Raw genomic sequence first — 22022 nt, forward strand, 5'->3', positions numbered from 1 at the left:
ATGCGCGTACACATGGTCCAGTTCATCCTGTCTTCAAACCTCACGCTGCGGGGCATGAAACGACACCCTGTTGAGCATTTGCGACGCGCCACCTTCTCGATACGAATGCAGTAAGCTCGTTCGTAAGCACCGAATATCACCGAGTTGATCAACCACGTCCAAACGCTAAAAGTACAACACTCCGCTCTTGTCGAGCTCAGGTATAGTGAGGCACTTGGCCTTTATCGCCCTCGGATCCTGCCGCCAGCGGTGAGACGCTGTTATCAATCTTCTTAGGACCAGGCCTCTTAAAATGCGGCTTCAATGGCTCCCAGCTTTCCGCATTGTAGCCCTCTTGTATCTTCTGGCACTTTGTGAGACCCCAATCCGTCACGCCAATCATAAGACAGCTCTCGAACATGAACGCCATGCTTCCCTCACCCACCTTGTTGGGTTGCAGATCGACATTAGATGCTTTCTCATGAGTCGCAGCATCAGGTCCATGTCCTGACATGACATTGTGAAGAGAAGCACCGGCGGGCTGGAAACCTCCACCAGTCTTCGCGTCGTACTGGCCACCAATAAGTCCCATGAACTCTGACATGGTGTTGCGGTGGTACCATGGTGGCCGGAATGTGCCCTCAGCAACTAACCACCGTGGCGGGAAGATGACAAAGTCGGCTACTGCTGTGCCAGGCCGGTCTGTTGGCGCAGTGAGAACGGTAAATATGGACGGGTCTGGATGGTCAAACGAGATGGATCCTATGGTGTTGAAGCGCCCAAGATCGTATTTGTAAGGGTAGTAGAGTCCATGCCATGCGACCACGTCGAACGGCGTGTGTCTCTGCTTCGCGGCGTAGAGATGTCCGGCAAACTTGGCGAGGATGCTCCATTCCGTTTCGGTGTCTTCATCAAAGTCGGCTATGGGCGCTTGGAAGTCTCGCGCGTTGGCGAGGCAGTTGGAGCCGATAGGTCCCAGCTCAGGGAGTGTGAAGTGGCCTTGATATAGCTCCAAGATGTAGCCTCGCACAGGACCTTCTGGCAACGTGACACGGTACCGAATGCCTCGCGGTATGACGCATATCTCGTTGGGACGTACGATGAGGCGACCCAACTCGGTTTGGATGTCAAGCACGCCATGTTGGGCCACGATCAAGAAGTCGCCATCAGCCGAGTAGAAGGCCTCATTAGCCTCCATGTCTTTCCCTGCCGCATAGATGAAGTATCCAACACCCGACTTCATTGTAGGGTCACCAGCACCAGCCACTAAATGTAGTGAGTGCACCCAGTCTACCGTCTCATCGAGATCGAAAGGGTCCCATCGTAGCTGATTTGGAATGTAGTGTATCTTCTCCCAAGGTTTGTTCTCGGGGTTCGTGTTGAAAGTTTTCGACTCGCGAGGTTCGAAGTTGCTGTGTCCGCACGAGGGTAGGATGCGGTAGAGCCATGTTTGCTGGTTTTCGTGACGCGGGGCTGTAAAGGCAGTGCCTGAGAGCTTCTCGGCATAGAGGCCATATGGAGGTTTTTGAGGAGAGTTTGCGCCGATTGGCAGCGCGCCCTCTACTGCTTCAGTCCTATATGTTATTAGTAGAAATTAATAGGCCAAGGTCATCTAGCCATACTCATGGTAGGAGTTGAAGCCATTCTGGTATCGGTATTTCTCCTTAAAGGCGAACTGAGTAGACGGCATTGTGCTGTTTATTCACACAGGATCAGTCAACTTTGGGGGACTTTCTTCGCAGACTGTAGTAAACAACGATTCAGTACGCGCACCGAGGTGCTAGACGTGTAAATATCCTTCGCGGATGCTGCGGGCATGCAGGGTCGCAGTAGCCGTAGCAAGCTTTCGCTCGGCCATGGCGCAGGCGCGAAATCGCGAGATGCGGTAATGGGCGGCTTCGCATTCCGTCGTTTGTCGCGTCGCAAGAGCAAAGCGGAGAAGAGATGCGCCATCGAGAGCGCTCGTGTCGGCTTACCCCACAAGTGGAGAGCGGGTGGCCCCTGTATGTTGGCAAGTGACGGAATCTTCCCGCGCCCGCCTGCATCCTTCTTCCGTCACAAGCCGGGAATGCATCCCAAGCACCACATGGCCCTGAGAATTGCGACCATGGGGCCGAAACCCCGATCCTGGGATACTCCTTAGTCTCTGTGAGCCTTGGTCATCATATCAATTGTCGGGGCGAAACTATTGTATGTGAAGTTGTTGAGCATTTGCCGCTACTACAACAGACATCCATCATGGCTTCACTGCGATCCTGGTTTAGCATACCTCGTGGATCGCACTTCTCACTAGCGAACATCCCCTTTGGTGTCATTTCAACAGCATCATCCAAGTCACCGCGGGTCGCAGTCGCCATTGGAGATCACGCTCTGGATCTCGAAGTCTTTGCCGCAAACAATGGCTTCTCAGGGCTCTCAACAATACAGCCGCATCAAGCTGTATTCTCACAATCGTCGCTGAACGCTTTTGCAGCACTTGGTCGGCCAATTCACTCCGTGGTTCGGAAGTATATCCAAGGTGTCTTCTCTGTGGACACGACATACCCGGACGTCCTGAAGAATAATGTTGCACTTCAGAAGCAAGCCCTGATACCGCTAAAAGAAATCAAAGCACATTTGCCATTCAGGATTGGTGATTATACCGACTTTTTCGCGGGTATGAACCATGCTTACAACTGCGGCGTCATCTTCAGAGGTCCCCAGAATGCGCTGCAACCGAACTACAAGCATCTTCCAGTCGGTTACCACGGTCGAGCATCTTCAGTGGTTCCATCTGGAACTCCCATTCGGCGGCCCAATGGTCAGATACTGCTCGATCCTACTGCGGAGAAGAAGGTGCCTGCTTTTAGCCCGTGCAAGAAGCTGGACATTGAGCTAGAACTGGGAGCTTTTGTATGTGGTTCCAATGAGCAAGGAGTGCCAATACCAATTGAGAAGGCTGAGGAGAACTTGTTCGGTGTTGTACTCATGAACGACTGGTCAGCGAGAGACATCCAAGCATGGGAATACGTGCCTCTAGGGCCCTTCAATGCGAAGAACTTCGGCACCACAATCAGCACTTGGGTTGTACTCGCGGACGCACTAGAACAGTTCAAAACAAAGGGATTGGACAACGACTCGGAGGTGCTACCCTACTTGAAGGAGAAGAGCGAAAAGAGTGTATACGATATCAACCTCCAAGTTGATGTCAAGAGTATGTCCACACGCGTACCATCTTGAGTATCACACGCTAATCATCTTCAGCGGCATCTGGCAACACAACAACGATATCGAAAGTGAATGCACGAAATCTGTTGTGGTCATTCCCACAGATGTTGACACATCATACGATCACGGGATGCCCTTTCCAACCGGGCGACTTGTTGGGCTCTGGTACCATCAGTGGTAATTCTCCGGCTGAGTATGGAAGCTTCCTGGAGCAGAGTAACAATGGTAAAGAGTCTATCGCACTAGAAGGTGGTGAAGAGAGGACATTCTTGGAGGACGGGGATGAGATCACAATCCGAGGTGTATGTGGTTCGGATGAGGAGGCTTTGGTTGGCTTTGGAGAGTGTATTGGTCGCATTGAGCCTGCTTTGAAGCTAAACTTTGCTTGAGCACCTCGAAATATGTGGATTCATACTTTTGACCGTCAAGGTGCAGCACATGAAGTCCTCTAACTGATTGATGCGATAGAACAGTACTACCACTGTGCGATGCTAGGGCTTCTCTACCAGGCTCGTTTTTAGTCAACTCCACATAATCGATGTTGGAGTACTATAGTTTCTTAATTCCCGAGCTTTCTGCGAACTGGACTAGCATTGTCGCATGTGCTGATCCCTCGATGTATCGTGCGAAGGAAAGATTCCGCTAACTACAGGCCTTTCGCATCTCCACAACATAGCATACGTCATAGCATGATTGAGATGCGCTGGAGGAACTTAAGCCTCCCCTGGTAGCACTTTGCTGTTTTAACATCTGAAGCACTCGGCATTCGGCATAATCTTAACATGCTCAACCTTTACAGGCTTCCGCGGACCCGAGGATCGGGGGGGACTGGAAAGTAGCTTGTGTAGCTCTGAAAAAGTTTGCAATACCAACGCGCAAGTCTGAGGCTCTTTCCGCTGCCTCGATAGTTGAACTTGGCTCAAAGCTGCTCCATCGTCCCACCGAAAGTTTGTTGTACCCATTATCCCGTCCTGAAGAGGTTAGCCTATCCATAACGCGTCCCGTCTCCGCACCGTCGCGCTAACATCAACACCATCGTTCGCGGCATAATTCCGCTACAAACCACACAAGCTTCTGCGCACGATGACATCCAAGACGGCTGCCCCGCAGCGACGGAGCTACCTCGTTGAATCCAATGCTTGGATCGCTGATGGCCAGTCAAACGGAAGCTAATCATGCTGAGCCTGACCATGGGACGCCGCGTCAGGCTAGGGATTTCCTCTCAAGACAAAGCGCATGGCACTGGAGGTATCATGCTGCTATAAGTGCTACCGAAGGCTTGAGCTCCTTTCTGACTTACAGGTTTTCTTCTCTTACTTCTTTCGCGTCTTGTCATAGACGTTGAGCTTCTCCAACATCATGACTATCCCCATCTACATCGCTGGCGTTGCCGTCTTGGGGTTCTTCTTGTATAAATTGCTATATGGAACGGACACACCCCATATCAAGGGACTGCCAGAAGTCCCTGGTCTTCCTCTCTTCGGAAGCTTGTACGAACTCGGCACGAACCACGCGAAAGTAGCCCAAGGATGGGCAAAGAAGTACGGCCCCGTCTTCCAGGTGAGGATGGGAAATAGGGTAAGCCATAGTCTTTGCAGACAGAGAACACTCTGAAAGGATCGTTAGTGCTAATACAGTTATCTAGAGGATCGTATTTGCGAACTCCTTCGACTCCGTCCGCCATCTCTGGATCACGAACCAGTCCGCAATGATCTCTAGACCCATGCTTCACACCTTCCACAAAGTCGTGTCTTCCTCCCAGGGCTTTACCATTGGTACTTCGCCATGGGATGAGTCGTGCAAGAATCGTCGCAAGGCTGCTGCTACAGCTCTAAACCGCCCTGCCGTACAGTCCTACATGCCACTCATAGATCTAGAGTCTACCGTCTCTATCAAAGAACTGCTACACGACAGCAAGGGTGGAGAAATCGATATTGATCCGCGAGCATACTGGCAAAGATATGCTTTGAACACAAGTCTGACACTGAACTATGGATACCGGATAGACGGAAACAAGGACGCACCTCTGCTTCAAGAGATTGTAGATGTTGAGCGTGGTGTCGGAAACTTCCGGTCGACGAGCAACAACTGGCAGGACTATGTGCCACTCTTGAGACTGTTCCCCAGCCAGAGCAATGAAGCGATCAGCTTCCGAGAGAGGAGAGATGTGTACATGGATCGACTGCTCAACACCCTGACAGAGAAGATCGAGAAGGGGACGGATAAGCCGTGCATTACCGGCAATATCTTGAAAGATCCAGAAGCGAAGCTGAATAGAGGTACATCAAAAGCGTCTCGCTTTTAGTCTTGTTTATGCTAACACATAGTAGCCGAGATCAAGTCCATCTGCTTGACCATGGTATCAGCAGGTCTCGACACCGTCCCAGGTAACCTCATCATGGGTATTGCATACCTCGCAACTCCGAAAGGTCAGAAGATCCAGCGACGCGCATACGAAGAGATTATGAAAGTCTATCCCAACAACGACGCATGGGAACGCTGTCTCCACGAGGAGAAGATTCCATATATCACTGCGCTATATAAGGAAATTTTGCGATACTGGACCGTCATTCCTATCTGTTTACCTAGAGTTTCAATCAAAGATATCGAATGGAACGGCGTCAACATACCAGCGGGAACAACATTCTACATGAACGCATACGCCGCCGATTATGACGCGGAACACTTCAAGGATCCACAGGAGTTTGACCCGGAGCGCTATCTGGACGTTCCTGATGGCGCGGGAACACCACACTACGGATATGGCGCTGGCTCGCGCATGTGCGTTGGTTCGCATCTCGCCAACCGCGAACTCTTCACTGCGTTCGTAAGGCTGATATCGGCTTTCGAGTTCACGCCACCAGTGGACCCGCGGGATGAGCCTGTCATGGACTGCTTGGAGGCAAACGCTATCCCCACCAGTCTGACAATGGAGCCGAAATATTTCAAGGTCGGGTTCAAGCCAAGGAACAGGAAGTTACTGGATCAGTGGATCAAGGAGAGTGAAGAGCGAACAAAGGATTTGATGTAGACGAGTGTTGAGCACGATGATTGCTATGTAGCTGAAATGCCTATAGTAGTCCTGTTCGAATTCGAATCCTATGAAGGAAATTTTTTGTCATGGCAGACACTAGTTGTACCTACGCCAGCGGCTTGCAAGAATCCACCTTCATGGGTGGCAACATACCCAACTTAGCCATATCCTGATATGTTTCAAAGATGCTCTCCATCGTGTCTACAAACCCGTTAAATCCAAACCTGCGCACCTTATTCCCTGAAAGCGTACCAAGGAAAGCAAAACTGAAGTCGGCCATCACCAATGTTTGCTTGTCAGCTTCAGGCACATTCATCGTGAGCTGCCCGTTGGACTGCTTCATCATCTCCTCCCAGTCTTTCTCCACCGCCGTTTCTTCAGCCCATTTGCATAGAGGATGCGCCATTTTCACTTCGATGGGGGGACCGTAGCCTAACGGGCAGTCTTTACCGCCAGCAAAATATTTGCTCTGGTACTTTGACTCGTCATCGTCAGGACCGACAACATCAGCGCCGAACCAGCGCCCAAGCTCGTTCCAGAAACGGTCCCAGCTAATGTGCCCACCGTCTTGGGCGTTGAAACGTTGGCATTTGGCTGTATCCTCGAGTACAGCCCATTCACTCAGGTACCCGGTCAGGCGGGCAGTCGAGTGGGAATACTCCGACTCCCAGCTATGGAAGTCGGCAGGGTATCGGAGGGGCTCTTTCCTGTGTGCTTGAACAGCAGCGTAGACACCGTATGCGAGGAAAGTATTCATGGCTGCGGTTTGCACTGCGCCGATGACAGCTGCGGGCATGACGATGTTCCAGTCTGTCTCAGTGTGCTCCTCGCAGTACTTGAACAGAAGATCTTCTTGGTGGTAGTAGAAGTTCGGGCTGAGGTGTTTGGGCTGAGGGTCAGACTCGATGATTGGCTGGCGTCCACGGCCAATGTGCATGCCATAGTTCTTGCCTCCCGTCTGCAGGAGGATACGTTTAGGCTTGAGGTCAGCCTTTGGTAGAGAGGCTAGGAAGTTCCTGAAAGGTGGGACATTGGCTTCGATCAAGGCTTCTGCTGAGCTGGGGTCCATGTCACTTTTTCCATTTCCAGGGGGTAAGTAAGCATAATAGAAGACGTAGTCTGCTTCGACACCTGCATCCTTTAGCGATTTGGCGATGTCCTCGCCCTTGGAGCTGAGGTCGATGGAGATGTGCTGGAGCCGGGCGCGCTGCTCGTCGGTGAAGAATGCAAGAAGGTCTTTGGAGAATGGCTTTCGAGAGAGCGCGTAGATCTTGGACCAGCGATTGGGAGTATCGAGAAGGGAGCGGATGGTGTTGAATCCTGAGATACCAGTGGCTCCGCACACAATGGCTTTCAGACCCTTCACGCTTTCATCAAAGGTGGGTAGGTTGCGGTAGATGCCCGAGGTACGGAGAGGTTGATCCAAGGAGCTAGGCATGATTGTGGTAGACTGATGAGATGTTTAGATGATGGTTTGCCGTCGAAGTGTTTGTCTTTGCTTTCCCTCAAGCTGGGTTTCTCTTCCCTTTTATGTTGGAGTCGAGAGCAAGACTAGACGCTCGAAGCCTAGTCCACCTTTGAGACATCGTAAAGATGTAACCTCAGTAACACCGAAGCTTAACTCGATATCTTGCGCTATGCGACAATGTAGTCATCCATTAGGCGATGTATCTCGGTGATGAACCCACGAACTGAACCCACGCTCCACGTTGTGACGCAACGTGGAGCCAGTTCTCCATTATTCTTGCTTCAGTAGACCCTCTGCCAAGCTGTAGAGAAGTCCTAGTGTATCTGGGAAAAGAGGCTCAAGACCGTTAGTTCCCGGCCGCCACGCACGTCAACACCCAGGTGCATGTCTTTTGTCGTTACAGATCATAAAATCTAGCCTTGTCTCCAAGGCCCCAGTTGAAGAAATTAAGTCCACTGGTGTTACTCATCGTGTGCTAAGGCCCTAGGACGCTCAGGTGGCACTTCCAAAATCCAACATCACTCTATGCATAACCTGCTGCGTTTGGGCTTGCCAAGATGCTACGGTCGTCGTTGTTGAAAGTAGACACTGCATTCTATCAAAAGAAAGTACCCTAGACCATACCAGATCGATCTGAAGGTGCATCAGCCTATACTAAGTGGGTCCCGGTGCGGGTATCGGTCGCCGGGGAGGACCCCGAAATGCAAAGATTAGCTCCTTTCAATTCTCTCATCTTCTCTTCACGCCCCAGGTCCTTCGTTGTGTTTGTGCTGTGTCCTTTGTACGTCCTTTCGAGGAGATTTGAGGTGGTGTTCGGGGTCGGTCGATTTACAAGCCGATGACGTGACCATCCTTGGGTCTACCTAGCTAGGATCACTAGTAAATTCTCATTTCGTATCCACGTCATCTGCTTTCCTTTCCCATACTGCAGAATATTCGCCAATGTTATTGTTTTACGCTTCTTGATCTGCAGTGTTTGAGTTGCGATGGTTCCCTCATCTCTTGGCTTGAGGCATTTGAAATGGATCCGATCCTTTCCTCTCGCCCTAGCTGCATGTGTGCGTTTGTCAAATTGTTCAGCAAGAATATGGATGCATAAGCTGGCATCGACGGATTTGCGGTTACCAACGAAGCTCTGTTGCGGGCTGTTCCCGACCACATTGTTCCTCACAATCCAAGCACGATGATCTCCAACCCAAAGTACAACACGATATTGGAGAGCCAAGATTTCGTCCACTGTCGGCTATATGCCTGTCAGGCTGACAAGAATCTTTTTAATCGGCAAATGCTGATACGTAACTACCTCGTGGCATACGAATGGAGTAGAATTTGGCGCGCATCTTCGCTTTGTGCTAGGTAGCATGCATTGACATTTACGATCTCAAAACATAGTGTGGTGTAGAAAACCTCTCTGAGATTCTTCAAATAATGGTAATTGTTTCTATTGGAGTATCCTGGGTCCAGAATGGTTGATCGATGCTTCGCGTTGTATTTTCAAACCAGCCGATGCGACGGAATACGCGAATGTTTTGTTGAGTTTGTTGACGAAGAACGTAGCCGAACGGATCCCCATGTTTGTTGGGAGCCATATCTAAGAACCATATACGTTGACCGGTTTGAACGCTGCCTGGTACGTCGTTAGGCATCAAAGTTTTAGCTGAGGAAGGCAATATCTCATCTCCGTCTAGGTAGATCTCGGCTAAAGATACCTCGCGCGCGTCGGTAGAGTTGATGTGGAAATACTCCGGTGTTAAGTTTTCATCTAGCGAGCGTAAAGGTCCATTTATGACCAAATGTCCACCAGAGACGGCCCCAAACAGGTTGCTTGGGTCCACTGGAAGCACGTCGCATTGTATGACTTCTGCTACTAGATTCTCTTCCTTAAACGTTCCGGAAAAGGTAACAGTCCCCTCGACGGAAGCCCATGACCACGATGGTGCACGATATGTCGTTGGTCGTTTAGCATGATGAAAATCCCCAGCAGCCGCATCCTGTAACCACATCAACTCAAAAGGGAGCAAAGCTTTCCACAAGCCGGCTAAATACTTATCTCCAGTGATGAGATGCATTTGCTGGGCAACACCAGATATTGCAGGAAGCTTATCGCTTTCTTCGGTGATCTTCCGTTTGCTGAGATCTATAACAGCGTCTGTCCATGTGTAGTGTAGGAACATGACTTGTGGAGATTTTTCAACCGTTGAGGCTGTCAAGGGAGAGAAGATGTACGACTCTAATCTGTTCATGCCCATGTCGTATACACTTCCAGGATTCCCACCGTCGGTATATCTTGTAGTTTGACACTCCCACGTCAATTGATAAGACCCGAATGACAGCACTCGTGGAGAAAGTAGACGCTCTTGGAGAGTCCAAGCTCTCTGATTGAGTGGCTCCTGATCTACACGACGCCAAAATTGCCAGTGTAGCGATACTTGACCGAAGCTGCCATCATCACAACTCCAAGGAAGATCCTCGATGATTATCTCACGTTCCGGTCGGACTCTTTTCGAGAGAAACCCGTCAGTACATCGCGATGTGTTTGTCGCTGCTATGGTGGCAAGTGCATTCTGGTAGATGCTTGCCATCCTTGCGATTTCTCGATGCTTATCTTCAACGCTATCTTGTACGATGCATAGCGAATCGATCCGCAGGTACTTGATTCCCAGCTGTCGCGAGAATCTGATGACATCCTGAATCGTCTGCGGCAAACCTGTGATTTCGATACCGGCTTTGTAGCTTTCTATGTTCCCAGTCAACGTCCGTATTGGTTGTGGGCCACCCCAACTATAGCTTAGAGCGCAGTAATGATGCTGCTCGTTGCGAGGAACATGCAGTCGGACTTTGTCACTGCTGATATCCAAAACTCTTGTTGGCAACTGTGGGACCCTGAGCTCGGGACAATGTTCGTGGAGCTTGCACTGCTCGATCCATGATTTAGCTTGCTCAGCGCTGGAATCAACGTTGTAATTAACCGGAGACCATTTGATATCTGTTGCCGCAGGATCTTCTGAGTATCGTGGCAATGTCAGTTGCGACAAAAGACTACATACGGGAGTTTGTGCGTAGTACGAACCACGATGAGCTAAAATGGACCACTAGGTGCCCAAGGGTGTTTCCGACCACGGCAAGTCCTCGCCGTCGAACTTGATGCGGATCTGCAGAACATCTACGGAACGCCAGGCATCCAGTTCGTTCTTAAACTTGAAGTATCGGACATTGATAACGACTCTCGCATCCGGACTGATCATGCTTGAGCGGTGCTTGAGTCGATTGATCAGGTAGCTACACATGCGACATTTGGCCGATGCTGCAAGCATGTCTTTCGGATGAAGAAGCGATGTAAGACCTTCCTTACTCCTAGCCATATCAAGATTTTCTCTGCTTGATCCAAATCCACATACACCCCAACAAACTGAGCACGCTTTGTGTATCCTGTGTTCCATGATGTCCATCAGGATCAGCTGGATATTGTTCAGTACTGTAGGGGCCTTGTTACGAGAACCGAAGCAGACTTGTCTTTTTAGGGTCTGAAGATTGAGTGAGAGCTGTATATAGAAATATGTCGTCTAAGAGAAAAGTTGCAGAAGCAGTGATGCGTATGATAACGGGTGGGGCAGACAGCACAGCAAAGTGATCCCGCCCCACAACAGTCAGTGAGCGGCAGAGATGAACTTCAAACACCAAAAGAGAATCAGTATATATGGCTCACGGTTCTCCCGTTTGTATGCGACGTTGTTGACAGAAGCTTTGTACAACCATTTCAAAATCTTACCTGGTTATCTGCGCATTTTCTCAATAGTTCTTCTTTGCTCTTTTGTTTGTATACTCGAGACTTCTAAAGCTTCACAAAAGCTCATCGCAATGGCTATCTTCATCGTAAGTTCCCACAGGGATAAGAGCTCAATTTTGGGTGCATCCGTCCAGAGAGTCGCCACTTCCGCATCCAGGGAGCAGTGTCATCGCAAGCTGTAGCACGTGTCCTAATAAGGAATGAGCCTCCGTGTTCGTCTGCTCACTTAACCACTCACTCACTTACTTTAAAGACTTGACCTCACCAGAGAAGCAAAACCACTCAAGGTCGTGACAGAAACTTCCTTCATTTTCCACCTTCACCAATACACGACACCTTGATAATTGTCAGACACCTGCATAAGCAAAATGTCTCCATACTTCGACAGCTACAACACCTCAATCCTGGTCATTCCAGCCTACGTCATCCGTAAGTACAATCTCTCCTATAAGATGTCGAGCGCAGTTTGTCGTTTAACCTAGCTCGCTCATGCCCAGTCACATTCCTGCCTCACGTCCTCGCTATCAATGTTGCTACGCTGGGCAACTTCCTCACTTGGGACAATCGCAATCCGCGTTCTAGCGACCTGAAAGCTCAGCTCAAGCAGCGCCTACCGGCTGTAACCTATGCCAAGTACGAGCGTATGGAGGCCTGTCATGCCAACGGGATGGAGGTGAGGACCTACAAAGCCTTTGTTCATCTGGCTGTCGAACTGACAATGACAGAATCTCCCTCTCTTCATCGGAGCAGTCATCCTAGGAAACATGGCTGGGCTGGCGCAGAACGAGCTTGCTAAGTTTGGCGCTTCGTTCTTAGCTGTCAGGATTGCATACACAATTGCCTACATCACGACTTCGACTCAAGCGCCTACACTCATTCGCAGTAGTCTTTGGATCGCAGGTGTCTCGCTGTGCTTCCGCACTATCATTCGGGCTGCTGGAGCCATGGCTGCCGAGGCCTAGATCGGCGAACGATGTTCGGCTGCGTCGAGATACTGAAGCATCAGACTAGATCGATGATCAGAACATAACACAGATAGGAGCAAGAAGGTCATGGGAAGAATATCTAAGGTGATAACAATGTCAATAATGTCTGCCTTACAGTAGCCATGGTGTCTACTCGGTGATGTGATGTTGTCCTCTGAGAAATACGGGAGCCTAATATAGGGGAATGCGATGACCTGAAGGATGCTAGTACTTACTGAGAGGTATGCAACTTGGTTCGGGTTGAGCCGTCCTGTTGCCTCGCCCTTTTCGAAAAGCGCAATGCGAACGGCATGATAGTAGGCGCATTGATCAAGATAAGTCCCCAAAGAGTACCACGAACTCCACATGGACTTGATCAGACGTCGATATACAGCGGTCGCCCAGTCAGTAGTGCGGATAGCTGTGGGTCCTAGAGCTCACGCAATCCTGGGGCAGCTGAGCCGATCGCCCAACCGAACATTTATGGGTGCCTTGGGGTTCCACTTTCAGCCTTCAGGAGAGCCAAAACGTGTCAAGTTCTTAGTAGCGATCATAAGAAGCGTTCCAAGTAAAGGAGCAGCAGGAAGCAAGAAGTCCCTCACCGCAACTCCTTCAACAAAACGACGATAAGCGATCGCCGCCATTGTCACGTGTCAGTGGCACTTGCCAGCTTACGAACAGTGCCCAGACTTCGCCGCGCTTTCCACCACATCTCTTCAACGCAGCCCTTCCTGTGCATCGTTTAGAGTACATCACATCCACCCGCCCCATCCCCGAATACCACCGACTCTCTTGAACCCGTCCGTAAGTCAATCGCTGCTGCATTGTTTTTTCTGCACTTGCTTTGCCCAGCCCATAGCGGGCGCCTGGCCAGCTCTCTCTGGTGGCCTCGAGTCGTCTCCGCAACGGGCGCTCAATACGCCCGCGCCGGCCATGCGACTGCCGTCATGCTGCTCAATACATGCCGATAAGGCCACGATGCTCTCCCCAACACTCTTCTAACAAGTAGCGTCGCAGGTTCGAGAGTCTATACACCGCCTTCCCACTCGCCCTCACACTACCACACACACCCACCGCAATCATGGGTCTCACATTTTCGAAGCTCTTCGACAAGCTATGGGGAAAGAAGGAGATGCGCATTCTCATGGTCGGTCTTGACGCTGCCGGAAAGACCACGATTCTCTACAAGCTCAAGCTCGGTGAAATCGTCACCACCATCCCTACCATCGGTACGTCGCCATCTACACGACAAGATCCAACAGGGACAATGCGCTGATTCTTCGACTTCTAGGTTTCAACGTCGAGACTGTCGAGTACAAGAACATCCAGTTCACCGTGTGGGATGTCGGTGGTCAGGACAAGATCCGTCCTCTGTGGAGGCATTACTTCCAGAACACCCAGGGTATCATCTTCGTCGTCGACAGCAACGATCGCGACCGTGTTGTTGAGGCGCGTGAGGAGCTCCAGCGCATGCTGAACGAGGACGAGCTGCGGGACGCTCTCCTCCTTGTCTTCGCCAACAAGCAGGATTTGCCCGTAAGTTGCAACGACAGCGAACAGACATGTGCAAACGACTGACGATGCGGTATTAGAACGCCATGAACGCCGCTGAGATCACTGACAAGCTTGGTCTTCACAGCCTCCGACAACGTGCCTGGGTGAGTTTCGAGTCACTCCTACTTCCAAAGCGTCTCCACTAACTCCCTGCAGTACATCCAGTCGACTTGCGCTACCTCCGGAGACGGTCTCTACGAGGGTCTCGAGTGGTTGAGCAACTCCCTCCGCAAGGCCGGACACAACTAAGTTCGGCGGGCGCGAACCGTAATGTAGCGAGTCACGAAAATGCCAACCGTCTGCTAGCACAGACCCTCTTATAACGAACGCCCGCCCCATCGTTGTGGCAGAGCCCAGCCACGACGCATCTCTACAAAACCACGGACCCTGAAATGTATTTGCATCGGTGTCAAATGTCAGATCGGATGGTGGAGCGGGGAGACACATGGTTTCTCTTCTCTTTTTCACCATTTGGAGTTTGTGTGAAGTACTATGCCATTTCGTTTCTGGGATCGTTGGGAAATCAGTTCTCTGGTTACTTTACGTGGTACTATCAAATTTGAGTCTCTTCTTACTATTCACCGCTTTGATTGCATGTGTGTAGAGTGATTGCAGTTTGCTTCAAAATATTCATTGCTCCTTTCACATGTAGGACTACATTGCGCAAATCGTAATACATGCCAGAACGCCAGTCATCCCCATCCAGACCCTCACGCTACCCATGCAAGGCGAGAAATATTGAAAGCTTGCTGATGGGTACTCCATATCAAATGGCGCCCATGTTCGTTACTGAATTGGAATACTATGCCCATGTTTAAGACGCGGGTGCAGCCTGCTGCCCATGTGAGCTCTTCGGCGGTGCGTTCTCCTTGGCTGCCGTGATTGGTGGGAGTAGACCCTTCTCAGCCCAGAGGTCGACCAGCGGCTGCATGGGCTCGATTTCCTTGTCGCCGATCAAGTTGAAGAGCTTGCCGACGTTGATGAAGTGAATGAAGCACGTGTTTAGCTCCTTGTACGCGCTCACGTTCCAGAAGGGATCTAGCCAGTGGCCGTGGTAAATGTGTGCATAGCACCGCATCATCTGGCGGTAGATACTCTTGATGTCGCCTTCAAAAGTCTCGGGGAAACCAGACGACTTGCCGAGCCACTCACGCCCGGCGAGTTGGGACAATGGAGCATTGGAGTTGCTCGGTGGGAGAGGCTGTGGGGTTGAGGTGGGCGTCATGGAACCAGAAGCGTACGTTGATGCTCCGATGGAAATGGCTGTGGTGTCTGTGGGGAAGATGTTGGGGTCGTTGATCTTGCCTACAATCCACTTTTGTACGAGGTTGATGTACTGGATTGCAGGGATCTTGATGGGCTTCTTGTTGTTGTCCAGCCAGGTGTAAGTATGGCCGCTGGCAGACATTGTAGGACATGTATCTGGGTTGCAGACAGGCTTGCCTGTCCTGTCATCTACTACCTTGATGATCTCAATCATCTGCTCCAGTAGCCGGTACTGCTCAACAACTGGTCACATACTTAGCGACATCGGGATATTGGAAAAATCAAATCATACCCTGATGTGCGAGCCATTCACCCTCTTCGACAAGCTTCGGCTTTGCAGCCAAAGTCATAAAGTTACCCTTGACAATCAAGTTGGAGTACTCCTCGCGGAAGAAGAAAGGCGGTCTGCGGGAGCCAGATGGCACGGACCCATCCGACGGAGCACCTTGGCTTTCGAACGACATGGCAGACGACAAAGCTGGAGAATGCGGCATAGGCGGTTGGCCGGGAGGTTGTTGAGAAGTTGGTGATGCCGAGTATGGTGTTGTTGGTGATGCAGAGCCGCCTTTGCCCTGCTGCTGCTGTTGGCCCTTGTTGGATCGACCAGCCAATCCTTGGCGACTATCGGTGAAGTTGTTAGAAAGAGGAAAAGACAACTTAGGCCTCGGACGACGCTTGTTATAACACAATAGGACGGCAATGTGACGCCGAAATAAGGTGCATATCAAAAAGTGAAATCGTGAGACGACATGCAGCAAATGGCCTGAAACATTCAGGGTGTGTACTGGGGGTGGGAAGCGCGAGCATTTGAGGAAGGGGAGCATGTGCCAAGCAACTTACACGTTTGCGAAGAAAGAGGCCATGATTTGCAGATTCTGGCAATCTAGTGCGGGGGGTACGGGGCGGATACGTCCAATGCACCTAGAGAGGCCGGCTTATGAAGGTATGCAAGAGGATTGAGGGGGAGGATGTTGGTGATACGTCTCGAGCGGGCACGCTTTTTGGGCCCACTCTCCTAAGGGCTGCATCGAGAAGGGGCGGCGGGCTAGGACCGTTTGGGATAGCGCGATTCTCATCTTCTGGTGGTCGGACTTTGTTCACTTGAGCTACCAGCTGCTGCGCGTAACCTTTACCGGAACTATCACGTCAATTCCATTCGCAAATCGGGCACTACGGTCGCGTCGCTACATCTCGAGTTTTTCAAATACGGCACCGACAAAAAGCGCAACCCAAGCCACCAACCGCGACCATGTCCGACGCGGGCCACGACCCTACGCTCTCCGACGACGAAGTCAATGGACAGGCAGCGCCTGCTGAGAATGCCGACGAGGGCACTCCGCTGAACACTGTCGAAGAAAACGGTCTCGAGGATGATGAAGACGACCTGTTTGGTGACGGCGACGACGGCGACGCAGCTGAAGACGCGCCAGCGTACGTCGCGAACAAATCCAGTACCAGTACCAGACTGACATATCCAGCTCGCCCCGAAAACTCGACGATGCAGAGCTCGATTCAGGCGATGATGAGGGACGGACAGATCGCGTCAGGGCACCAGAGGCCGTAGAGGAGGTCGAGCAACAGACATTCGCATACATGGACGCGGACCTGGCGCGGCATCCCGTTCCTGAACCCACAGACAACGAGCTCTACCTTCTCAAAGTCCCACGCTTCCTGTCCTTCGAGGACAAGGCATTCGATCACAAGACCTTCCAGCCACCCTCCACAGACCATCACTCCAAGGTCGCCGCGTCCGAACACTTCTCAGCATACGACACCGCCATGACCACAGTCCGATGGCGACGCTCACCCTCAAACAACGCTCTTCTACAGTCCAACGCTCGCATTCTTAGATGGTCGGACGGTTCCCTGACCCTCCAGCTTGCGACCGACCCGACGGTCCAGTACGACATCGACGCGAATACCCTTGCTCCACCACAAGTGAACCCTAAAATCCCCACCCCAACGGCTGTCAGAGACGAGAAGAATGGTAAGACAAGCTCGAAGAAGGAGAGCTACACATACCTTGTTGCGCCGTACGAGGAAGCGAACGTCATGCGCGTCACGAACAAGCTTACAGCATCTCTCAACGTCGTCCCTACATCAAACACGAAAGACGCCGCGCTGGAGAAACTGCAAAACGATCTTGCCAAGGTTGCAGCAAAGGGCCGAGACGATGCCGACCAAGCCATATCCTTCATCGACGTAAACGAAGACCCCGAGCTCCGTCGACAACGTGAAGAAGCCACATTCAAGGAGAAGCAGAGACAACTGCGCGCTCGCGAAAAGCATGAGGAGCGCCAGAGAGAACGCGCGAACCGTACTATGGGTCGCAGCGGCGGTCGTGCGGCAGGAGGAGGCCTCGATATCGATGGACTGGAAGACCGCGCAACTCGTAAACAAGGCAAGAAGAGAGGCGGTTTACAGTACGACCTGAGTGACGATGAAGATCTTGGTGGTCTAAGGAGGAACAGAGAGGACAGCTACGAATCAGAGGACGGCTTTGTCGTTAACAGTGACGAGGAACCAGAGATTGTCAGTGACGATGATGATCCAGATGAAGGCATGGCCCCGAGTCCAAAGCGTGCACGGGGTGGTGTTGCGGCAGACGATGATGACGACGATGAGGTTGTCGTTAGCCGGACGAAGCGGAGACGTGTCGTTGACGACGACGATGATGATGAGTAAGCTCTTCAAAGAGGTTTTCGTTTGCGTAAAAAGCGTTCCTATATTCTCAGCTGTTAAAACGAGAGCTCGGATCTAGCAACAAATGCTAGAGGAGTGGAACATGGCAGATATCTTGACGGCACGGTCTGTGCGATGTACATTTCAGGATCCCTTGGAAATCCGTATACTTTGAATATGGGTCATCAGCATAGCCAGGAGTTTGGACGCATCTATGCATTACACCTATTAGTTATACTATTGATACATTACACGGAGCATGGTGTCAGTTCATGTTGAGGTTTTATGTCTGAACAAGACCAGCGATATACTGTGCGATATAACTTGTCAGTTCTGGTTGTACTTCTATAGGCCGCCACATGCGATATTCACTACTCTGGTATACTAAAGAAGTACAGGGTTGTGGATTCTGGTAAGGCTTCATACTTCCTGGGATATCCGCTTATATCAGGTATCCGCTTGCCTCTTCTATGCTAGTGCGCTGCATGCTCGATTCGTGTACATGTATGCTCCAAATGCGTGTGTTGAGTCACTCTAACTCATGCATATTCATGTAGCATTCCGGCCAAACTTTCTGCCACAGTCACTCAGAATAGGTACTCCAATAGTCATTCGACATGTCCACTCAAGAACCTCTCCGTCTAGGATGGATAGGCCTCGGATCGATGGGCCTGGCCATGGCAACAAACATCCAGAAACATCTTAAAAAACACAGTCTACCGTTGTTGAAGTACTGGAACCGTACAATCTCAAGAGGTGATAGTTTGAAAGATATCGGAGGCACGCCATGCCCCTCAATTGCAGACCTGGCTCAAAACTGTGATGTGATATTCATCTCAGTACGTACCTCCGTGCGATAATCATTATGAAAGATCCATCTTTAATGATTGACAGGTCAGCGATGACACAGTCCTCCGATCTGTCACAGAGACCATCCTAAGCAGCGGCTCCATAACCTCCAAAACTTTTGTCGACACAACAACAGTCCACCCTACCACCACATCAACTATCACCAACAACTTCACCTCCGCGGGCGCCTTCTACATCGCCACCCCCGTCTTCGGCGCCACGCCCCTCGCCGTCGCTGGCCGTCTGCTGGTCGCCGTCGCTGGTCCTCCTTCTGCTATCGAACTTGTTCTCCCCTTTCTCGAAAATGTTATCGCGCGCACTGTTATCAGAGTTGGTTCCGAGCCCTCCCAAGCCCTTCTGCTGAAAACGACAAGCAACTTCATTACTGCGGGTCTCATGATGCTCCTTAGTGAGGCGCATGTAGTAGCTGAGAAAACGGGCCTGCCAGCATCTGTTCTTGAGTCTCTGGTTGAAGAGAACTTTGGAGCCTACGCACATGGTGTTTCGAAACGTTTAACTAGTGGGAGCTATTTACCTGCTCCTGGCCAGGCACCTTCTTCAGGGTTGGAGCTTGGAATCAAGGATGTCGGCCATGGAGTTAGTCTTGCGAAACAAGCGGGTATGACGTTGGGTATTGGAGAAATGTATCTTGGGGCAGCGGAGGAGGCGAAGGCCTATGGAGATGAGATGGGAAGAAGATGTGATAGTAGTGCTGTTTTTGGAATTGTGAGGAAGAGAGCTGGCTTGGATTTTGAGTCAGACCGTGTTCAAGAACGAGATACAGAGAGGCAGGGTGAGGGGATGAAGTAATAATTAACCTAGCAGGCAAATGCTACTCATAATACTTAGGGAACAGATGGCGGCGAAGTCGTACGCGAAGAGAATAGAATAAGTGATTCCCTTGAATCCCAATGTTTCACAGATTTCCCGACGATGTTCCCGACCATGAATTGCTTCCACGCTCTTCTCAATGCAGCGTCGGAAGGCTGGCAAGGCGTACGCAAGGTCGTCATTGCAGAAGTAGAGGCAGAACGAGAAGCTGTGGAAAAGAGATAGACAGCTTATTTCGGGCTGGGTTATTGGCGATACACAGTGATTAAAGCAGTATGTTGATAAATGATTGAGATTCTTTTGCATGCAGGCGATCCTTTTTAGTCTATGCAAGATTGAGTGAACAAAACTCGTCTATATCCAGATGGTCTAACCCCCCCAACTACGCACCTCTTTCCGCAGCTTCTCGTTCTGCCTCTACTTCTGCAATGACGACCTTGCGTACGCCTTGCCAGCCTTCCGACTTCTGGACATGGCTGACTCTCTTTGGCAAGTCCTCCAGACCCTTGAACTCAGCTGGTAGCACCTTGTCTTGGAAGTACTCCTTCTGCTCTGGAAGTGCGAGCTCTACGGCGTTCGCAAACTTGGCCGGGTGCGCTGTTGCGAGCGCAATGTGGTGTGTGGATGGGGGCTTAGATACCTGAGCCGAGCGTAGTGCCGCATGGATGCCGATGGCGGAGTGTGGGTCCAGGACATAGCTCTTTGACGCCTCTGCGTTGAAGATGTCTTTGATGGTTTGGATGGTCTCTTCGTCGCTGACACGATACGAAGCGAAGTCGGACTGTGCTGCTTCGAGGATCTGCTTGTCGACCGCGAAGCCACCATTTGTCTTCAAGTCGTTGAGCCAATTCCGTACATGGTCGCCAGCTTGGCTCCTTCGTTGCGATACCGCATCGGAGTTTGTGCTGTATACGTCGTACGAAAGGAACCAAAGCAACCGCTCGAAGTTGGACGAGACGAGGATGTCCATAGCCGGGCTCAGTGTCTCCTTGACTCCGCTCTCGTGTGCCTTGGCGCCATCCTCAGGAATGCCGCCCTCGGCCTTCTTTCCGTGCACAGGCTTCTTCTCGTACTTGCCGGTCTCCCAGAAGCGGTGCAAGATGTCGTTCTCGTTTGTAGCAATGACCAGCTTCTCAGCCGGTAGGCCCATGCGCTTCGCGAAGAAGCCAGCAAGGATGTCGCCAAAGTTGCCCGTGGGCACGACGAAGCGGACGGCGGACGCTGGGAGGAAGGAAGGTTGCTTGATGAGGTCGAAGTAAGAGTAGAAGAAGTAGGTGATCTGCGCGAGGATACGAGCCCAGTTGATTGAGTTGACGGCGGCGAGGCGGTGCGTCTTGTTGATCTCGGGGTCTGCGAAGAGGGCCTTGACGAAGTCCTAAGACGCGTTAGTTCTGTATTGCGGATCCGCTGAGGGTGCATACCTGGCAGTCGTCGAATGTGCCGTCTACAGCCAGGTTGTGCACGTTGGCGTCCATGACGGTCGTCATCTGCGCTTCCTGAATCGGGCTGACCTTGCCATGCGGGTGCATGATGAAGACCGACACATCCTTCTTTCCGCGCAGGCCGTAGATGGCTGCGGATCCGGTATCACCACTTGTCGCGCCAATGACGGTCAAATGTTCCCGATCGCGGCCGGTCTTGCCCTCGTTCTTGCGGACGAGGAAGTACTCGAAGAGGTTGCCCAGGAATTGCAGCGCGACATCCTTGAAGGCGAATGTAGGCCCGTGGAACAACTCGAGCAAATGCAGGTTCTTCTCCTTATCGAGTGTGACGGTGGGCACGACGTCTTTGGCGCGGAATGTCGAGTAGCTGCGGTGGATGATGTCCTTGAGGTCTGCAGACGGGATCTCGGACGGGGAGATGTAGAGGGAGAAGATCTCGAAAGCGAGGTCTGCGAAGGAGAGGTCCTTCCACTTGGACGCCCAGTCATCGGGCAGCGTGGGGATTTCCTCGGGGATGAAGAGGCCGCCGTCGGAAGCGAGACCCTTGAGGACAACTTCCTCGAAGGAGAACTATGCGTGGTTAACATATGACTGAGCGCAATCCCCGCCGGTCCTTCTCACGTCATAAGATCCTCCTCGGGTACTCAGGTACCGCTGCGATGCTGTGTGAGAGGCCATAATGTGCAGAGTCAATTAACAATCCAGCGCGACACAAAATAAAAAGTGAGAAAGGATGACAGTCGCTGTGTACCTATCAAGGGCAATGTAAAGTAATAGTCCCCGTGGGGAAAAATGTTGTTGTAGCTCCGGGATCGCAGTTGAGTCAAGGGACTACATCTCGCCCTGTCAAATTCCAGACCTTATGCACGCGTGGACTAGACTGCTGCATGATGATAATTGGCGTCTCAGTAACTTGACTGACAATCGCCTACGAACGGAGCCGCACAGCGAAAGCTTT

The 22022-nt window shown here is 51.3% G+C and overlaps 11 protein-coding genes across 11 annotated transcripts; 6 read left to right on the plus strand and 5 right to left on the minus strand.

Moving 5' to 3' along the window:
• Window positions 1-196: 196 nt before the first annotated feature.
• On the minus strand, window positions 197-1669 carry CC77DRAFT_932428 (homogentisate 1,2-dioxygenase; the record flags this gene model as incomplete). Its single annotated transcript, XM_018534261.1, has 2 exons — window positions 197-1553; window positions 1602-1669. The coding sequence occupies 2 exons, from the start codon at window positions 1667-1669 to the stop codon at window positions 197-199; spliced, it is 1425 nt and encodes a 474-aa protein (XP_018387464.1).
• A 375-nt stretch (window positions 1670-2044) lies between these two features.
• Window positions 2045-3757, plus strand: CC77DRAFT_1019048 (Fumarylacetoacetase). Its single transcript, XM_018524741.1, has 2 exons — window positions 2045-3172; window positions 3223-3757. Exons 1-2 carry the CDS (start codon window positions 2218-2220, stop codon window positions 3573-3575), a joined length of 1308 nt encoding a protein of 435 aa, XP_018387465.1. The 5' UTR covers window positions 2045-2217; the 3' UTR covers window positions 3576-3757.
• A 590-nt stretch (window positions 3758-4347) lies between these two features.
• Window positions 4348-6272, plus strand: CC77DRAFT_779096 (cytochrome P450 phenylacetate hydroxylase-like protein). Its single transcript, XM_018533145.1, has 3 exons — window positions 4348-4764; window positions 4832-5465; window positions 5517-6272. The coding sequence occupies exons 1-3, from the start codon at window positions 4546-4548 to the stop codon at window positions 6215-6217; spliced, it is 1554 nt and encodes a 517-aa protein (XP_018387466.1). The 5' UTR covers window positions 4348-4545; the 3' UTR covers window positions 6218-6272.
• A 54-nt stretch (window positions 6273-6326) lies between these two features.
• CC77DRAFT_932815 (hypothetical protein) lies at window positions 6327-7658 on the minus strand (the record flags this gene model as incomplete). Its single annotated transcript, XM_018534281.1, has 1 exon — window positions 6327-7658. The coding sequence occupies one exon, from the start codon at window positions 7656-7658 to the stop codon at window positions 6327-6329; it is 1332 nt and encodes a 443-aa protein (XP_018387467.1).
• A 1451-nt stretch (window positions 7659-9109) lies between these two features.
• CC77DRAFT_1059956 (HET-domain-containing protein) lies at window positions 9110-11050 on the minus strand (the record flags this gene model as incomplete). The annotated part of the gene is made up of 2 exons (XM_018528295.1): window positions 9110-10727; window positions 10782-11050. The coding sequence occupies 2 exons, from the start codon at window positions 11048-11050 to the stop codon at window positions 9110-9112; spliced, it is 1887 nt and encodes a 628-aa protein (XP_018387468.1).
• Window positions 11051-11770: 720 nt separating this feature from the next.
• On the plus strand, window positions 11771-12437 carry CC77DRAFT_1093514 (hypothetical protein; the record flags this gene model as incomplete). The annotated part of the gene is made up of 3 exons (XM_018529682.1): window positions 11771-11904; window positions 11973-12148; window positions 12201-12437. Exons 1-3 carry the CDS (start codon window positions 11844-11846, stop codon window positions 12435-12437), a joined length of 474 nt encoding a protein of 157 aa, XP_018387469.1. The 5' UTR covers window positions 11771-11843.
• Window positions 12438-13099: 662 nt separating this feature from the next.
• CC77DRAFT_776127 (ARF/SAR superfamily) lies at window positions 13100-14637 on the plus strand. Its single transcript, XM_018533140.1, has 5 exons — window positions 13100-13244; window positions 13458-13669; window positions 13732-13976; window positions 14033-14098; window positions 14151-14637. The coding sequence occupies exons 2-5, from the start codon at window positions 13522-13524 to the stop codon at window positions 14241-14243; spliced, it is 552 nt and encodes a 183-aa protein (XP_018387470.1). The 5' UTR covers window positions 13100-13244; window positions 13458-13521; the 3' UTR covers window positions 14244-14637.
• Window positions 14531-16259, minus strand: CC77DRAFT_779980 (Mob1/phocein). The gene is made up of 3 exons (XM_018533147.1): window positions 16101-16259; window positions 15553-15881; window positions 14531-15503 (listed from the first exon to the last, which is right to left on the minus strand). The coding sequence occupies exons 1-3, from the start codon at window positions 16121-16123 to the stop codon at window positions 14809-14811; spliced, it is 1047 nt and encodes a 348-aa protein (XP_018387471.1). The 5' UTR covers window positions 16124-16259; the 3' UTR covers window positions 14531-14808.
• Window positions 16260-16377: 118 nt separating this feature from the next.
• On the plus strand, window positions 16378-18201 carry CC77DRAFT_1093516 (hypothetical protein). Its single transcript, XM_018529683.1, has 2 exons — window positions 16378-16691; window positions 16739-18201. Exons 1-2 carry the CDS (start codon window positions 16510-16512, stop codon window positions 17943-17945), a joined length of 1389 nt encoding a protein of 462 aa, XP_018387472.1. The 5' UTR covers window positions 16378-16509; the 3' UTR covers window positions 17946-18201.
• Window positions 18202-18289: 88 nt separating this feature from the next.
• CC77DRAFT_959840 (NAD(P)-binding protein) lies at window positions 18290-19754 on the plus strand. Its single transcript, XM_018535586.1, has 2 exons — window positions 18290-18781; window positions 18837-19754. Exons 1-2 carry the CDS (start codon window positions 18560-18562, stop codon window positions 19599-19601), a joined length of 987 nt encoding a protein of 328 aa, XP_018387473.1. The 5' UTR covers window positions 18290-18559; the 3' UTR covers window positions 19602-19754.
• A 62-nt stretch (window positions 19755-19816) lies between these two features.
• On the minus strand, window positions 19817-21863 carry CC77DRAFT_985999 (threonine synthase-like protein). Its single transcript, XM_018536210.1, has 3 exons — window positions 21686-21863; window positions 21044-21634; window positions 19817-20997 (listed from the first exon to the last, which is right to left on the minus strand). The coding sequence occupies exons 1-3, from the start codon at window positions 21740-21742 to the stop codon at window positions 20005-20007; spliced, it is 1641 nt and encodes a 546-aa protein (XP_018387474.1). The 5' UTR covers window positions 21743-21863; the 3' UTR covers window positions 19817-20004.
• Between the last annotated feature and the right edge of the window lie 159 nt (window positions 21864-22022).

The sequence above is a fragment of the Alternaria alternata genome (assembly GCF_001642055.1).
Source record: "Alternaria alternata strain SRC1lrK2f unplaced genomic scaffold CC77scaffold_7, whole genome shotgun sequence".
Lineage (NCBI taxonomy): Eukaryota > Fungi > Ascomycota > Dothideomycetes > Pleosporales > Pleosporaceae > Alternaria > Alternaria alternata.

Bases quoted from the DNA above. Each gene is read 5' to 3' on its own strand.
- CC77DRAFT_1019048 (XM_018524741.1), top strand. From the start codon at position 2,218: ATGGCTTCACTGCGATCCTGGTTTAGCATACCTCGTGGATCGCACTTC. The intron at 3,173-3,222 runs GTATGTCCACAC...AATCATCTTCAG, and splicing joins CCTCCAAGTTGATGTCAAGA to CGGCATCTGGCAACACAACA.
- CC77DRAFT_779096 (XM_018533145.1), top strand. From the start codon at position 4,546: ATGACTATCCCCATCTACATCGCTGGCGTTGCCGTCTTGGGGTTCTTC. The intron at 4,765-4,831 runs GTAAGCCATAGT...ACAGTTATCTAG, and splicing joins AGGTGAGGATGGGAAATAGG to AGGATCGTATTTGCGAACTC. The intron at 5,466-5,516 runs GTACATCAAAAG...AACACATAGTAG, and splicing joins AGAAGCGAAGCTGAATAGAG to CCGAGATCAAGTCCATCTGC.
- CC77DRAFT_776127 (XM_018533140.1), top strand. From the start codon at position 13,522: ATGGGTCTCACATTTTCGAAGCTCTTCGACAAGCTATGGGGAAAGAAG. The intron at 13,670-13,731 runs GTACGTCGCCAT...TTCGACTTCTAG, and splicing joins CACCACCATCCCTACCATCG to GTTTCAACGTCGAGACTGTC. The intron at 14,099-14,150 runs GTGAGTTTCGAG...AACTCCCTGCAG, and splicing joins GCCTCCGACAACGTGCCTGG to TACATCCAGTCGACTTGCGC.
- CC77DRAFT_779980 (XM_018533147.1), bottom strand. From the start codon at position 16,123: ATGGCCTCTTTCTTCGCAAACGT. The intron at 15,882-16,100 runs GTAAGTTGCTTG...CTTCACCGATAG, and splicing joins GCCTCTTTCTTCGCAAACGT to TCGCCAAGGATTGGCTGGTC. The intron at 15,504-15,552 runs GTATGATTTGAT...GTATGTGACCAG, and splicing joins TGAATGGCTCGCACATCAGG to TTGTTGAGCAGTACCGGCTA.
- CC77DRAFT_1093516 (XM_018529683.1), top strand. From the start codon at position 16,510: ATGTCCGACGCGGGCCACGACCCTACGCTCTCCGACGACGAAGTCAAT. The intron at 16,692-16,738 runs GTACGTCGCGAA...TGACATATCCAG, and splicing joins GCAGCTGAAGACGCGCCAGC to CTCGCCCCGAAAACTCGACG.
- CC77DRAFT_959840 (XM_018535586.1), top strand. From the start codon at position 18,560: ATGTCCACTCAAGAACCTCTCCGTCTAGGATGGATAGGCCTCGGATCG. The intron at 18,782-18,836 runs GTACGTACCTCC...AATGATTGACAG, and splicing joins GTGATGTGATATTCATCTCA to GTCAGCGATGACACAGTCCT.
- CC77DRAFT_985999 (XM_018536210.1), bottom strand. From the start codon at position 21,742: ATGGCCTCTCACACAGCATCGCAGCGGTACCTGAGTACCCGAGGAGGA. The intron at 21,635-21,685 runs GTGAGAAGGACC...AACCACGCATAG, and splicing joins CCCGAGGAGGATCTTATGAC to TTCTCCTTCGAGGAAGTTGT. The intron at 20,998-21,043 runs GTATGCACCCTC...AACGCGTCTTAG, and splicing joins GCACATTCGACGACTGCCAG to GACTTCGTCAAGGCCCTCTT.